We start from the raw sequence: 17,310 nt of genomic DNA on the forward strand, positions 1-17,310 counted from the left end.
GATGACAGCCTAAGTAAAATGATCAACCCAGAAAGGGATAAAAAAAGGCAACATCCATGACAAAAATAATTAGGAATGGGTTGGTAGAAAAATTGACCAATATTGTAATGCTTATATAAAAATGGAAAATGGCTATATTTAAACTATGATGACATTTGGTTGCTTTTACTTAAACTATTGAACAGGGTTACCAAAAATAGTATCGAAAATGTTAAGCAGAAAGGATGGTTTCTGAAAATATATAATTATCCATCATATTATGCATTGCTAAATATATGGATTTCATTGTTCCAGAAATGACTATTTTAGATAGCGGAGAGTAAATTTATCAATACTGCTATGCATTTTCTTTCCTCAGAGGCCTTGTGCTACTAAATGCCATTTGCTGAGGAACAAGAAGAAGAAAATGGCTGTTTGTCATTCATTTCTGAAGATTTGAGACAAATTATTGGTAATTAGTAGAGAAGATGTTTATTTAAAATGGTTCCTGGGCATAATCAGCATGGCTCTGACTGTTCTAAGAGCTTAGGTTGCCTATCAGTCTGTGACACATCAAGAAAAGATGAGTGCTAAGGAAGTAGTCAAGTTATTCGATGGATTAAAGAGAAAAAGAAACACTTTTCTGAAATTAGCACAGCATTGCAACTCATGAAAATATGCTGATCATAGCATAGTACCTGTGTAAAATACATAATAGTATTTGTATGGAGAATGTACATTATAATATACCTTAAGAGATGTTTACTACAATATTTTAATATACTTAAAGGTACTTGTACTCCAGCACATATTTTCATGAGCTAGAAGTACGTTTGCTAGATAGTTCAGCACAAACAGCCTAGACACAGTAATGGGAGTGAAAAGTACAGGTAGTCCTTGACTTACAATAGTTCATTTAGTGACCGTTCAAAGTTGCAATGGCACTGAAAAAAGCTACTTATTGCCATTTTTTCACAGTTACAACCTTTGTGGCATCCCCATCATCATTGATCAAAATTCAGATGCTTAGCAACTGGTTCATATTTATGACTTGCTGTGTCCCATGAGCTTGTGATCACCTTTTGTGACCTTCTGACCAGCAAAGTCAATGGGGAAGCCAGATTCACTTAACAACTGGGTTACTAATGTATCAACTGCAGTGATTCACTTAACAACTGAGGCAAGAAAAGTCGTAAAATGGGACAAAACTCACTTAACAAATGTCTCCCTCAATAACATAAATGTTGGGCTCAATTGTGGTCGTAGGTCGAGGACTACCTGTATATCACATCACAAAAAATGAAATCCAGCCAGTGAGAAAAATGGTTTGATTGCACTAGGTGTAACCAAGTTCTGCTTGCTGATGAAGTACAGTAAGTAGCACAGCAACTTTCATGACTATCAAAGTATACCTGGTGAATAAGTCAGGCTATTTTGCAAGAGACATTGAAATCGCCATTACTTTAGCGAAACCATTTCAAAGGGCAGTTCTGGTATATTGCTGAGTTGGAAATCATTTGCATAGTTTGCACTACTGTAACCTGCTATTAGGCTTAACAAATTTGGCAGAGGATCTCATTATTAAAAATAATTATAGCATTGCTAATATTTAGGTACATAGTTCTAATACATTACACTTCGGTAACTGTCATGCTTTTATAATAACCTTCAGAATTGTTTTTTCTATTACCAGTCTATTACTATGCATAACTTCCTAGTGCATACTTCAATTATAGCTTTCCCAACTAGGTGAATTAACAGGAGAGTGAGCATATTTTTGTAAGTTTCTCAACAATAGCTCTGGTGTAATGTTTTGAATAATTAAAAAATGTAGTAATCCAATATGTGCCATATTGAAGGACATTGGTATCTGTATCTTTATCTCTTTATCAATCAATATTACATACATATACTGTATATACATAAACATTGGATATAGAAAGTCTACACACCCTTGTTAAAATGCTAGGTTTTTGAGATGTTAAAAAAACAGACCAAGTTAAATCAGAATTTTTTTTCCATCTTTAATATAAGCAATTAAATTGAAAGACAAACAGTTTTTTTTTAGGGAGAAAAATAGTAAGAAACTAGAATAAGATGGCTGCATAAAGATGCACCACTCTTAAACTTCGTTGAAGCACCTTTTGGTTTATGACAGCATTCATTCTTTGGCAGTAGGAGCCTCTTAGCATGGTGCATCTTGCCTTGGGAATCTTTGTGCAGTATTCCTTGCAAAAGCACCCCAAATCTCTCAGGTTACAAAGACATCTCCTATGTACAACCCTCTTAAGGTGACCCCATATATTTTCAATTGTTCAGGTCCAGGCTCTGGCTGGGCCATTCCAAAACTTTGATCTTTTATTGAAGCCATTCTTGTGTTGATTTGGAGGTGTGCTTTGGGTCATTGTCTTGTTGAAAGGTGAAATTTGTCATCTTCAGCATTTTAGCAGAGGCCTGAAGATTTTGTGCTTAAATGGACTATTTGGAACTGTTCATAATTCCTGCACTTCCATTTCTAGTTGAAGAAAAGCTGTCCTAAAATATAATGCTGCCACCACAATTCTTCACTGTGGGTATATTGTACATTTGGTGATGCAAGTTTTTGCGCCATAGTTTTGGAATTTAGTCAAAAACTTGGACTCACCAGACCATAACACATTTTCCCACATGCTTTTATCAGGCTTGATGTTTTGCAAAATGTAACTAGGTTCAGATATTTATATTTATAAGAAATGGCTTTCATCTTCCCACTCTACCTCACAGACCAGACATGTGAAGAGTATGATGCATGTAGTACACAGCCAGTATGTTCCAGAAATTCCTGCGTCTCCTTTAATATAGCTATTGGTCTCTTGGCAGCCTCTCTGACCATTTTTCTTTCTGTTTTTTTCATCAATTTTGGAGGGGCAGTCAGTTCGTGGTAGTATCACCATTGTGCCATTTTCTCTCTACTTGTTGTTGAATGTCTTCACTGTGTTCCATGTTTATCCAATGCTTTGGAAATTTTCTTATACCCTTCTTCTGACTGGCATGGCTTTTGTTCTAAGAGGCAACTGAGTAATGATTTCTACCAACAACCAGTTCACCAAACTGCTCAGAAACTTAACAAATGGTTCTCTCGAAGTGGTGCAAACTGGCTGAATCCCACCACTGTGATAGATGTAGCAATGCTAAGTGACAGCAACATCAGAAGGAGTATGAGAAGCTGAAAAAGTACCAGGCCTTTAGAAGAAACTAGAGATAATGTGGAAAATAAGGGCCAAAAGTGGCCCCAGGGATGGTAAGAGCACTCAAGATTGTGACTCCTAAGGCCAAAGAATGGCTCAAACAGACCCCATGAACAACATCAGAGCTCTCTGGTAGAGAACCTGAGATTGAGGAAGACATATCCATAGGGGTAAGAAGATAATTCTTAAAAAGATTTATATGGCCACCCATCTTAAGCAGATCTGGGTGGTTCACAGTACTGTAAACTTTCCTATTGAAGCCTGGATTTAAAATTTTGAACCTCCAGTATGATATTACATGGATTGACCCGGCAAATCCTGGTCCTAAAGATGACCCATGTTTCATCAACTGTAAAGAAATTTAGTTTTATTCTCATGTGATAATTGCCAGTAAATTACAACTCAAAGCTTTCATCTCTCCCTCAACTTGCAAGGAATCTGTCATGCACACACCTTTTGATACTGGAAAACACCAATACAGCAATGTGTCCCATACATTCTTGTGAGAAATGCCAAGCTTAATAGCAATTTCCTTTGACCCAATAAGTTTATCAATGTTTTGCACCTGAAACTCTTAGGTTGCTGACAGGTCATCTGCTTCATTCTGGATCACACAAATCAGCTATTCCCAGCATTATCTTTACATTTGGGGGAGGTGAGGTGTCAGCAATGCACAGTATTCACATCAACATGCTGATTGCCATAAACAACCTAATTCGGTGGTGAATTTTAACTGGAGGGACTCTTTCAACTAGTGAAAATTTAACCATGGTGTGTTGCTTAAATTCACTTATGTTTACCCACTTCGAGTTTTCATTTCATAAACAATGCTCACTCATTTTTTCTCACAGCAACTTCACAGCAAGTGAAATAACAGATGCTAAAGAAAACGCCAGTTTTTAGCATAGTGATACTGTCATCCATAAGTGCTTTATAACACTGAAGGCACTACTTTTCATTCAGCTTTTATAGTTCACATAGCACAAACCCCTCCCTGCCCAAGCAGACTCTCAACAATTTACAACAGTTGTTACAAAAAGTATAGCAACTGCTGTTCACAATTGGCTATCACTGGTTTTGTCATTATAAATTTAAATTAACCTTCTAGTTGCTTAAATAGCTTACTCAAGAGGGAACAGGAAGGAACTCAACTCCTTCTTTCTCCTCTTATATCCAGCAATAAACTATATTTCTATTATTTTACTTCCTCCCTTCCTATCTGAATTAATGAAGGATACAAGAATGAGCATAAATAACCATGTTTAAGGCTGTTGCATAAGATACATCAGTTGCTAAATCTACCTTCTTTGACCCTTTAAGTCAATTAGTCAAGGAAGAACAGTTTGCACATGGAATTGGTGTAACAATTTCTCTACTTCATGGAACATATTTATTTTGGGATGAAGCAAGCTGCTCTGTACAAGCTAGGAGCATAAAAGTCTCTTAGAATATAGAATCAACCATTAGAAAACTTTTAAATATTGTAAACCCAAGCATCTCCATCTGCTTTTCAAGTGCTATAAAAGAAACTTTTTCAACGACCAATTTTTCTTATTTTTCTTTAAAAAAAAAAACACAAATATGTCATCATTTGTCAATCATTAAAACATTGAAGTACAATTTTTTTTGTGTGTATACCCCTCCCTCCCTCCACCCCCCACCCCCCCTCCTCCTTCCCCCCCCCCCCGACTTCCCAGAACCCGTACACGGTATAGAATTTTAACTAACACAGTCTAAAATCTATTGAGAAAAAAGAAATAAAGAAATTAATAACATTCTAGATTGACCTTAGCTTCTTCTTACTGAACTAACTTTAAACAATTTAAATCATTTCTGATCTTAAGCATAGGCTAACTGGAATTTCTTAGTCCCGTATTTATTTTGTATATAGTCAATCCATTTTTTCCAGTCTCGTTTATATCTCTCATTTGAATGATCTTTGAGATATGCCGATATTTTAGCCATTTCAGCTAAGTTTGTTACTTTCAATGTCCATTCTTGAATTGTAGGCAAGTCTTCCTTCTTCCAATATTGCGCCACCAACAGTCTTGCTGCAGTTATCAGGTGCAGAGTCAACTTGGTCTCTACCACTGTAAAGTCAGTACATATACCTAGTAAAAATAACTGAGGACTAAACTTTATCCTTCTTTTAAAAACATTTTGCATGACCCACCATATTTTTATCCAAAATGCTTTAACCTTTTGGCAGGTCCACCATATATGATAATATGTAGCATCGAGAGAACCACATCTCCAACATTTAGGCTGTACATTCGGATACATAGAAGCCAACTTTTTAGGATCTAAATGCCATCTATAGAACATCTTGTAAAAATTTTCTCTCAGATTTTGAGCTTGTGTAAATTTCACATTTCTTACCCAGATTCTTTCCCATGTATCCAACATTATTGGTTCCTCAATATTTTGAGCCCATTTTATCATACAATCTTTAACTAATTCTGTTTCCGAATCCATCTGTATTAATACATTATATATCCTCTTTATATGCATTAAGCTTTGATCTCTTATTTGTTTAAACAGATTATCCTCAACTTGAATAAAACCAATTTTTTGATCTATTTTCCACCTAGCCTGTAATTGCCCATACTGGAACCATGTTTGAATTACCTTCTCCTCTTTTAATACCTCTAAAGATTTTAATTGTAATACCCCCCTTTCCGAGGTAAGAAGCTGTCTGTAAGTAAATCTGTCCTGTTTTTGTGCTGTATTCATATTTTCAATTGCATGTCTAGGAATTGCCCACATGGGTATCTTGTCATTTAATTTATATTGGTATTTCTTCCAAACCCGCAATAAAGCATTTCTTAAAATATGACTTTTAAAGTTCTTATCCAATTTTTTGTTGAATAACAGGTAAGCGTGCCAACCAAATACCAGATCGTGTCCCTCAATGTTCAATATTCTATCATTGGTTAAATGAATCCAATCACTAATTACAGATAATACCACTGCATCATAATATAGTTTTAAATTAGGTAGTTTCAGTCCTCCTCTCTCACGTACATCTTGCATTATTTTCATCTTTACCCTCGGCTTCTTTCCTGCCCACACAAATTTGTTGATACCCTTCTGCCATTCTAAAAGGTTCGCATCTTTTTTAAGTATAGGTAACATTTGGAAAAGAAATAAAAATTTTGGTAAAATGTTCATTTTCACTGCCGCTATCCTGCCCAGCAAAGATAAGTGCAATTTCTCCCATTTTTTCATCTCTGTCTGTATGCTATGCCAAAGTGGTTCATAATTATGCTTATATAACTTCCCATTTGAAGTTAAAATGTTAACTCCAAGATATTTGACTTTTTTAACTACCTCACATCCTAGCATCACTCCTAATTCTTCCTTTTGTTTAATATTCATATTTATAGCTAATGTTTTGGTTTTTCCTAAGTTTATTTTAAAGCCAGACACTTGACCATATTGATTAATCGTATTCATTAAAACCATACTGGATTCCTGCGGTTGTTCCAATATTATGACCAAATCATCCGCAAAAGCGCGGACTCTATATTCTTGCTGCCTAATCTTGATCCCTTTTAAACCATCCAAGCCCCGTATTTTATTCAACAATACTTCCAAAGTTATAATAAACAATAATGGGGACAAAGGACAACCCTGTCTTGTACCTTTTCCAATTTGAATAGAGTCTGTTAAACTTCCATTGACTATGATTTGTGCTGTTTGCTGTTGGTATATTGCTTTAATTGACTGTAAAAAATTATCTCCTATCTGCATTTTTTGCAATATCTTCAACAGAAATTGCCAGTTAACTCGATCAAAGGCCTTCTCAGCATCCAAAAATATAAACGCAGCAGGGATCTGGTTGTTCTTTCCCAAATATTCTAATGCATTAATAATTAATCTGACATTACTTTTCATCTGTCTCCCTTGTATAAAACCTGTTTGGTCCGTATGTATCAATTGTTGAATGACCAACATTAACCTATTTGCTAATATTTTAGTAAAAATTTTATAATCTACATTCAGTAATGAAATGGGTCTATAATTTTTGGGTTGAGTAGTATCTTGATCTTCTTTGGGTATCAAAGATATAAACGCTGTCTTCCAAGATGGAGGGACTTTACCTTCCGTTTGAATCATATTAAATAATTCTCTAAGAGGTTCTACCATTTCTAACTGTAAGTTTTTATAGTAAACCGCTGTCAAGCCATCTGTACCTGGTGCTTTCCCTGGCTTTAATTGCTTAATTACCTGCAGGATTTCCCCCGAGGTTATTGGTTGATTCAATTTTTGCCTGTGTTCTTCTCTAACTGAAGGTATTTTCTCCTTGTCTAAATATTTGTCTATGTCTAAACCATTAATTTTATCCCCTTTATACAGTTCTGTAAAAAATTCCCAGAAAGCCTTTTGAATCTCTTCCTGTTGGAACACCTCCTTCCCTCTGTAAATCATTTTAGATATATTTCGAGTTTTCCTTTTTTTCCTAATCTGATAAGCTAACCATCTGCCAGGTTTGTTTGCATTACAAAAAGTATTGTGTTTTGCATATAATAAATTAGTAGCTACCTGGTCAGAGATCAACATGTCAAATTGAGATTTTAATATGTTAATAGTTTCCTTAACCTTTGTATCGTCTGGTTTCCTTGTTAACTCCAGCTCTTTTCTCTTAATTTCCTCTTCCAGTTCTGTTCGTTTTAACCCTTGCTTATTTCTATGTGTTTTATTTATATTCATCAAAACTCCTCTCATATACGCTTTGCTTGCATCCCATACAAATTCCATAGATGTACCCTTATTCATATTCAAAACAAAATATTCAGATAGTAATTTTTTACAATCATTAATATAGTTTTCATATCTAAATAAATTTTCATTCAGTCTCCAAAACCTTCTTGCCTGCACTACCCTTCCCAACTCCATCCAAACTGGGTTATGGTCCGAAAGGACTCTAGCTGCAATCTTTGTTTTCTTGACCCTAGAAAGCAAATCATTAGTAGTTAGAATAAAATCAATCCTTGAAAGGGATTGATGCCTGTCCGAGAAGAAAGTGAAGTCATATTCCTCTGCATTTCTTTCTCGCCAGATATCTCTCAATTCAAAATCATCCATAATGTCAAAGAAGGATTTGGGTAACTTTGCTCGCATCTTGGTATTTAGGCGGGAAATCTTCTTATCTCTCTTAGTGTCTATCACTCCATTCCAGTCACCCAATAGTATACAGGAACTATAGTCCCACTGTACTAATTTAGCATGAAGATTTCTATAGAATCTATCTTGCTGTTGATTGGGTGCATAAATTCCCAAAAGTAATGTCTTTTTCCCTTCTAAGATCAAGTCTAAAGCAATATATCTTCCGAAGGGATCTGCTTCTATTAATTCAGCTTTCATATCTTTTCTTAAGTATACAACTATACCATTCTTCTTTTCCATAGCAGAAGCTGCAAAATGTTGACCAAGTTTTGAGTTGATCAGATATTTTTGATCAGTTGACTTGATATGAGTTTCTTGCAAACAAATTACATCGTTCTTAAACTGTTTAAGATAATGAAATATTTTCTTCCTCTTCTGTGGAGAGTTCAGTCCGTTGACATTCCATGTTAAAATCTTAGTTGTCATCTTTGGTTGGTTGAAGCATTTTTAGAGCTTCCTGCACGGCCTGTTTAACCTTAGGTTTAGCTCCTCCCACTGCTTCCAGATTTGTTGTTGTAGTTCCTTGATCGATGGCCGATAATTGTTGATACTGTTGCTTCTTAGCTTGTTTCTCCATACGTCTAGTAGTCATGCGGCTAGGTCTTGGTTCCATAGCACCTTGCACTTCTAGAGAAGAGAGATGCTCCATCTTGTCTGGTGGTTGTGTAGTTTGCTGTCTATCCTGTCCTTCTTGTGGTCTTTCTCTAGGTCCAGATGGTGCAGGGTGTCCAGCCTTCAATATATTATAATAAAAATCTCGGGCTTTCCATACAGAGTTGAGGCGGTACCTTTGCTTATCAAATGTAAATATGATGCCGAATGGTGCATCCCATCTATACTGTATCTGACGGTTTCTGAGTTCTTCGACCAAAAAAGCGTAGTCTCTTCTGGCTCTTAACATTTGAGGTGGTATCTCTTTCAAAACAGCCAGGTCTTGACCGCCAATTTGAAGCTTAGTGTTATAAGACGCTTGCAGTACCATATTTCTGAACTCTCTTGTAGTAAAATATATAACGATGTCTCGAGGAAGCTGCTTCTGCTTTGCCAGCCAGGAGTTAACGCGGTAAGCTTTGTCAATTTGCCAGCCTTGGTTGGTCCCTGGTCTTCCCATCAGGCGGTCAAAAGCTTCCGATAGGATCTGTTTCAGGTTCTCCTGTTTCTCCTCACGCAGCCCCCTTACTCTTAATGCAAGCTCCATTTGTCGGTACTGTATCATAATAATTTCTTTTTCAGCATTTTCCACTTTTTGTTCCACCACCTCTGTTTTCAATGTCAAGTTAGCATTGGCATCATTAAGAACCTCTAGAGTATCTTCCACTCCAGAAATATGTTCTGTTAATACAGTTACAAGACTCAGCATGTCGTCTCTAATTTTATCAACCTTAGCCTCAAATTTCTCATACAACTCCTGTTTAAGTCCTTTTATTTCACTTTTAATTTCACTTTTAATTTCTTCTTTCATTTCTTTTATTTCCTCTTTTCTCTCCTCTCTATTATCTCTAAATTTATCTTCCATTTTAATTGTCTGTGCATTAAGAGCCTCGCTTAGATTACTCAGAAAAAATTCTTTCGTTAATACATCCCCAGCAGGGGGCGTAGGAAGCGGAGGCTGCAGCTTTGTGCCAGGCACTGAGGGTGTACCCCTGGAAGTAGAGGGTGAAGACTTCAAGTTAATATTTGGTTTTGAGGCCATTTCAAAATTTGTCTGCCTGCAGTTAATAAAACTCTATCGCCTAAATATGCAGCTTTAAGTAAAGAGGCTTTTATTTTGAAGTTTAAGGCTTGGCAAAACTTTCAGTGAGTAAACATTGTAACAAGACCGTTCAACAGATTCATCACCATTTAACTTCCAAATAACAAAGTTAATGAAGGAGTAAAATTCTTCTATTGTGAAACCAAAACATTTGATAAGCTATCTCTTTTGTTTTGAATTCTTTTGAAGTCTTGTGAAGATTAGCAAAAAGTGTTCGTTATTACCGGAGAAACCAGCCTGCTCGGCGCCATTTTAAAAGCCTCTGAGTAAATAATTTTTCGGAGGAGAAAAAGAGAAGAAACTAAAATGTTGATAAGCAATTATTGTCCTCGCAGTAAACGGATTCAGCTCGTGATAAGATTAAATCAAACAAAACTTAGAGCAGAGTGGGAGAGACCTACTTTGTCCTGCACAAGGCAGTTTGAAGTTCCCAGCACGGACAGCCGTTCCGACCAATTTTTCAATAACCAAATATGATAGGGAAGGTCCCTGAAAGTATTTTCTAACCCTTTTCTTTGGTTAAAAATAGTTTTTTTTTTTTAAATCAAGGCCACAATATTGGGGGAAAGTTCATCCCATCTATTTTTATGATAGTTTTGTGATTTCTCTAAAACAAAATCAGCTATAGATGTGGAAAGAGATGAAAATGCCCACCTGTCTTTTTGCTCAAAACAGAATCCTATGAAAAGCTGCTGCCTAGTTGCCCATACACGTTCTGTCCCTTTTAAATGCCCACTCACAAATTTTATTTGAAGGAAATTACAGGGTCATTTTAGTAGGGTTCTCCCATATTACACTAAATTGATCAAGAGACATTGCTGAAAGCCTTACTATTCTTTTGCAAGCAAGACGAGGCAACAAAGAGCAAATCTTTCCCAACCATGATCCTTTTGCTTATTTTCCCCCATTGTTTCCAAAAAAAGCCAGATTATAATTCTCTATGATGTTTAGAACCAACAAAGAAGAAAATTAGATGGTTTTAAATCACAAATTTTGCCAGCATATTTGTAATGAGGTAGTGAGGTCAAAGAGAGCAAAGGATGTTAACAGAAGGAAAGAAAAATGAGATTCCTAGAAATGGCTTTATATATTCAATTTAAATCTCCCAACATATTTCTCCTTCCTCCTAGCAAAAATTAAATCTAGTTCTTTAATTAAACAAGGGGATGTGAAGGAAAAATCTCTACCTAGTAAGTGATTCTTGAAGAAAAGAGTTTTGCAACAATCTTGTCCTCTAATTCACAGATGATCATTTCCTATTGACATCTTTTACTGTATCATATATTTTGGTCAATACTTTGTGTTAGCTGCTCAGATCTACTCCTCACAAAACTAATAACATGGAAGTGAAATCCAACCTTATATTGTCTCTCCTGCCAATTTAAAATGTTGCCTTTTCATCTAGCCAAAATAGCTTAAATCACATAAGGTATTTTTTTATCAGACTACTTACCCATCCTACATCGCAAGAAAATTCTGGAATTTCTACCCCCAATTTATTAACTGCAAAATAATTCAGAACTGTTTGCAATACAACACAGGAAAAGTCCAGTAGTCAAGATTCCTTCAAATCATTAGCATCTCCTCCAACAGAGATTTAATTCAAATATGAGACAAACATATCCCAACTTAGTCAGGATCATATTTTTTTACAAAACACAAAACAATACACATAATTTCCATATAAAGGCATCAGCCTCCATGTCCCAAGCAAAGTCTGTGTTCTTTGTAGAGGAAGCTATGAAGTCCTGAAGCTCCATCCAATATAATCTTTTATATACTGCTCCAAAAGGTGAAAAGGAGATATACAAGGAAGCTGTGGTTTTCCCATCCTTGTTTCTCCTCCTTTTCTCAACATGTCTGTAGCATTTCATGGAGAACTCTCTTTAATATAATCTTGGGTAGGATCCTACCGGAGGCTGCTACTGCTACTGGCTTGTGAGCTGCCCACACCTGGATGTTCAGGGCTATGGCGGTTCTATTAAAAAAAAACACCAAGACACAAATAAGAAATTCCCGAGGCAATAAAAATAGCCATGTAGATTTTCTTGGCCCAAAAAGCTATCTTAGATCTGACACCAAACTCTAAGCAAAGTACTTAAATTTGTTGTTTTACAATGAACTTATAAATATCAAGATCAACAGCTGAAAACTATTTCCCAATTACCTTCTTTTTCTTTTTCTCTTTTTTCTTTCTTTTCCGTTCAGGATCATCTTCTTTCTTTTTCTTCTTTTTCTTATGATCAGAATCTGAGGGTGTTTCTAGTAAAATAAGAGAACAATTAAAAAAAATATTTGCTCTAGAACAGGGCTTTCAAACTCCGGCCCCACAGGCTGGATGTGTCATGTGCTGGCCACGCACATGCCCAGTTTAGCAAAGACGGGAAATGTCCTGATACGCCATCTGACGCCGCCATGACGACGTGAGTTTGACACTCCTGCTCTAGAAGCAAGGAGTGACTTAATTTAAGCTATCAGACTGAAAAATTCTATATCGGCAAGATGTTTGTGGGGGCATTATTATTATATGTCCTAAGAAATAGACTTCTCACCTGGAGGAACAGGGTCTTGGGTTCGGCTCTGCTTATGTTTATGCTTATTTTTTTTCTTAGGTGGCTGGATGTGCATTAAGCGACATTGTTCTGGCAACTGGTGTAACAGAAACAGAAAGGCACGTCAATACATGAACTTATGAAGAAAACATATATAATAGACTTACAGGTGTATATTTTTTTGCAAGACAAATAATATTCCCCATCAAAATTTCCATTAGAATAATTTCTACTACAGATAATACACAACAGTCCTCCCTTCACAATGGTAATTGGGACCAGAATTTCCATTGCTAAGTGACGTGTTTGTAAAACATGACAGCAATTCTGGCACTTCTGATTGCTGTTATCACTGGGTCGCCATTTGCAACTTTCTGCCAGCTTCTCCATTGACTTCGCTTGTTAGAAGATGGCAGTGAAGGTTGCAAATGGCAATCACGTACTGTGGGACATTCTGATGTCATAATTGTGAGCTGGGGGCCATGACGTGTCGGACACTATAAATATAAGTATGAGGACCAGTTGTAAGTAGCACTCATTCAGCATCATCATAAATTTGAACTGGTATTGAAGGAATGGTCATTAAGCAAGGACCACCTGGATGTTCACTTTGTTTAGTGTTTGTGTCTATTGCAAATTAAGGACTTCTGTGCTAAAGCAAAATTATCCCTAATCTAGATTTTTGTTGCTTCCAAAAATACAAATGCAGCACTGCAAAGCCTTCTGGCTTCAAAATGAGAACCAGCACAGTATAGCAGTCCAATATTGAAATAGAGCGAGGAAGACTCTGATGAGAACCTCCCCCCTCAGCTAGATAAATTTACTTGGGTGACCTTAGACTAATCGCTTTTCCTCGACCCAAACTTTTCAGATTGTTCTGAGAATAGAGAAAATCAGGATATAAATCTAATGAATAAATACATGAAATGCAGACACGAATCCTCTTATGATCAGATCTCTCATAAACTCTTAGGAATACTTACCACAGAGAATTACCATTTTTGACCAATCCAATTGCTATGACAAATATATCAACAAAGAAAGATTTGCTGGTTGTTTGAGATGACAATTTTAACAAGGATTTATCATTTTCTATTGCTTCTATTGTGAACCACAACTAGACATGTTGTGCTAATATAGCCACTGTGGTTACTGTTTCACTGTACTGTACAAACTTGATGGCTCAGTATATCATATGCTGAGACCCTCTTTGAGGGAAATAGGGTTTAGAAATAAGAAATATAAATATGTAGATTCTATAAATATAAATTTACCTTGGAGTTTAGCTAGAAATTTTTACTTGATACCAACTTTGCAACAGGTGAAAGAAAGATTCAAGAATTCCTTTTTAAGGATAATCTGTTTTATCCTTTGCCTGAAACTTCTTCCTATCTCCAACCTTACTTAAAAGTCTATTCTGATAGAGAAGTTATAACCCGTTATTTTTTGGGAGGGTGGACAGTGGTTACCTTTAAGTCAGTCTTTATTCCTGGTAAATATATAGATATTCTATACATATTTTCTGGCAACATTTTCAGAAGTTGATTATTGTTGCCTTTTTCCTAGGATTGAGTGGTCCCAACTTGCTTCCACAACTAGGGTAGAAGGAGAATTCAGGCTTCCTCGTTCCTAGTCAGTACCATAATCAATAGTCACATGCTATAAGCCAGTGATGGGTAACCTTTTTGGCACCGAGTGCCAAAAGTGGAGTGCACATGCGTGCAGGAGTGCCGGTATCCGGAAAAGAGCAGCTGGCTGGTGCGCATGCACCCAATGGAACCCGGAAGACCAGCTGGTGACATCGTGTATGCCCACACAGAGAAGGCTGTGTATGCCACCTCTGGCACGTGTGCCATAGGTTCGCCATCATGGCTGTATGCCATATTCTAAAAGATTCCAGTTCACTTGTTTTTGGAGGCTGGCAACATATCCATGCTGAATTCCTTTTTTAAAAATGTACAACATAGTCAATATCTCATAAAGTAGACAACGTATTCAAGATTTCTGCACTGTAGTCTCTTTCTGTCATTTAAATTACTTATCTGCATCTAGGTTGTAATGTAATTCCACAAAGATGTCCACTACCATATGGTTGATAATCAATATGCTTGGTGAATTTATATTCAGGTTCTAAACTTGATAATTGTCAGACCTTAACCTATAAACCTGTAATATTCTTAGTTACTAGTTTGGCAAGTTTCTTTTTCATTCGAGGCATCACTGTGTGTTTTGTTTATAATAATTAAAAATCTTCTTTAGTACAACATGTCTTTCATCCAAAGCATAACTCACCGGGCCAGCATGGAGACGAAACCCTGTTAGCATGGTACCAGTGATGGGGTTGAATGAGCTACCACAGATGGGAGGTTTTTCAATTAAAGAACGCAAACTGCTGTTATCATGTGAGCCTGGCAAATCAATCATTCCTGGCAGGTCAGGCAGAAAGTTGCTGAGTTTCTCTTTCACCTTTTTGCCACAGAATTTATTGTAGGCATGCTCTAAGTTGTAGTGGGTGATCAAATTTGTGCTTCCCGTTAGTTCTGTGGTACCTGGCAAGAAATGAACATTATAAAATAACAATGTTACTGATTATTTTGCTTAAATTAACAGCACAGATATTTCTTTTAAGAAACTCCTAAAGTTCGATAGAAGCTGATTTTGAAACCAGATCCTTTCTAACAACAATAATGATACAAATCATATTTTATATGTCTGAAATATTAGCAGTGAGAATGGAATTATTTAAAATATTTACAGTCTGGCCTTATCCATAAGATCGTTTGATGCATTATAATCAATAAAAATAAAAAATTAAAGCTAAAAAAAAACCCAAGTAAAACATACACCACCTTCCTCATTTAGTGAGGCTAACCTGTTTCTCAAATTGGAAGCAAAATGCTTACTAAGTGAGAATGTGACTTAAAGAGAGATGCTGTGAAGATCTCCAGTGGCTACCATATCGTTTAGATAAAGCTCTCCTGTGAAGCAATGCCAATGGTAATCTCACTCTGGAATGCATTGTTGTCAGGCACACAAAATTTGGTTGGATTTTTTTTTTTAATTGCCATCATATTTGCAAAAGGTCGCTGAGGTAGTCACTTAAATAAGTGGCTGCATAAAAAAGTGGCAATGACAGAAAAGCACTCTAGAAATAAATGGTCTAGTCCAGTTAGCAATTACGACCCAAATCCCAGAGTTAAAAATGGGTGGATGATGTCTGGGGAACTTCTAAAGCCAAATCCATTTTAAAGAAGTCTCCCCCACAGCCCTGGGACAATGAACCTGCTTCCCACTGCACAACCCATAATTGACCCCAATATCTATGTTGCTGAGACATTTGTTAAGTGAATTTTACCCCATTTTACGACTTTTCTTGCCACAGTTGTCAAGTGAATGACTGCAGTTGCTAAGTTAGTCATAGAATTGTCAATCCGGCTTCCCTGTTGACTTTGCTTGTCAGAAAGGTTGCAAAAGGGGATCACAGGACCCCAAGACACTGCAACCGTCATAAATATGAGCCAGTGGCCAAGTCAAGTTTTGATTATGTGACCATGGGGATGCTGCAACGGTCCTAAGTGCGGAAAACAGTCCTAAGTCACTTTTTTCAATGCCGTTGTAACTTTGTAACGGTCACTAAGTGAACTGTTGTAAATTGAGGGCTACCTGTAGTCCTGCTTACATAAGTGGATGCATCCCGAGAAAATGACTAACTTGGCAACCCAATGCACATTTACTTTCAGTGCTAGAAAATTTCATGGTGTCACGCCTGCCTACCAGGCATAGCATTTAAGGTGGATTGTACAATTTAGGAGGGCAGATTCTTGATGGGCCACGCAATCTTGTAGCCTAATGAGTCACAAAGAAGCAACAGTTGTAGGAGGAACCAAACGGCCACACTCTGCTTTTACCCTCCCTCAAATGACACAAAACTCTCCCGCCACGGTTCCCACAAGAAACCTCGATGGCTTTTAACTCGAGGACGCCGAAGATATGCAAACGAGGCCATCGCGGCTCGTTCAGTGGCCCGAGCAACTGCCAGTCGCGCGAGTTACCACCCACTTGGCACTTCAGCCCAGCCGTCAAGCCTCTACAGCGGCTGGGCCCGAGTTCCCGCAAAGGCGGGGCAACTGCCCATCAGTCGCAGCGAGCCATTCCATTGGCACATTCCGTCGTGACGTTTAAAATCCGTCAAGCAGCACTGACCAAAAAAAGCAATGCCCGCCTCTAGGCGGCGGTTGGTTACAGAGCTCCTGAAGCCCCGCCCCTACAAGCCACTACCTGGTAACTCGCGCATTAGGTAGAAAGGACCGCTGGCTGCCGCCGCTTTGCGTGCTGTCTCTTCTCCGACCGGAGTCACAGTTGGTACAGGAGGCTGTCCAGTACCGGGTCCTCCTGGTTTTCCAGGGCCAAAGCCTAGCGCGGCAGCTGTTGTCGACGGAGGAGGTTCTGTCCCTCCGAAGAGAGCAGAAAAATTCTCCATCATCCCGGCGTGCTTTGCGCAGTCTCCTCCTATTGGCTTCGCATCCGACGCTTTTCTACGTTTGCTCTGGCGTCATTGGAAGGCGGAGACCCATCCTCTGCGTAGGATTGGCTAACTTACCTGGAATTCGACTATATGATATGATAGGTT

The 17,310-nt window shown here is 37.5% G+C and overlaps 1 protein-coding gene across 1 annotated transcript; it reads right to left on the bottom strand.

Annotated features, from left to right (window-relative positions):
- Positions 1-11,610: 11,610 nt before the first annotated feature.
- Positions 11,611-17,250, bottom strand: MED19 (mediator complex subunit 19). The gene is made up of 5 exons (XM_014056937.2): positions 16,959-17,250; positions 14,973-15,229; positions 12,681-12,777; positions 12,296-12,390; positions 11,611-12,106 (listed from the first exon to the last, which is right to left on the bottom strand). The coding sequence occupies exons 1-5, from the start codon at positions 17,161-17,163 to the stop codon at positions 12,038-12,040; spliced, it is 723 nt and encodes a 240-aa protein (XP_013912412.1). The 5' UTR covers positions 17,164-17,250; the 3' UTR covers positions 11,611-12,037.
- Positions 17,251-17,310: the final 60 nt, after the last annotated feature.

This window comes from Thamnophis sirtalis, unplaced genomic scaffold, assembly GCF_051295495.1.
Source record: "Thamnophis sirtalis isolate CommonGarterSnake01/CBP01778 unplaced genomic scaffold, rThaSir2_p1.2 scaffold_1, whole genome shotgun sequence".
Classification (NCBI taxonomy): domain Eukaryota; kingdom Metazoa; phylum Chordata; class Lepidosauria; order Squamata; family Natricidae; genus Thamnophis; species Thamnophis sirtalis.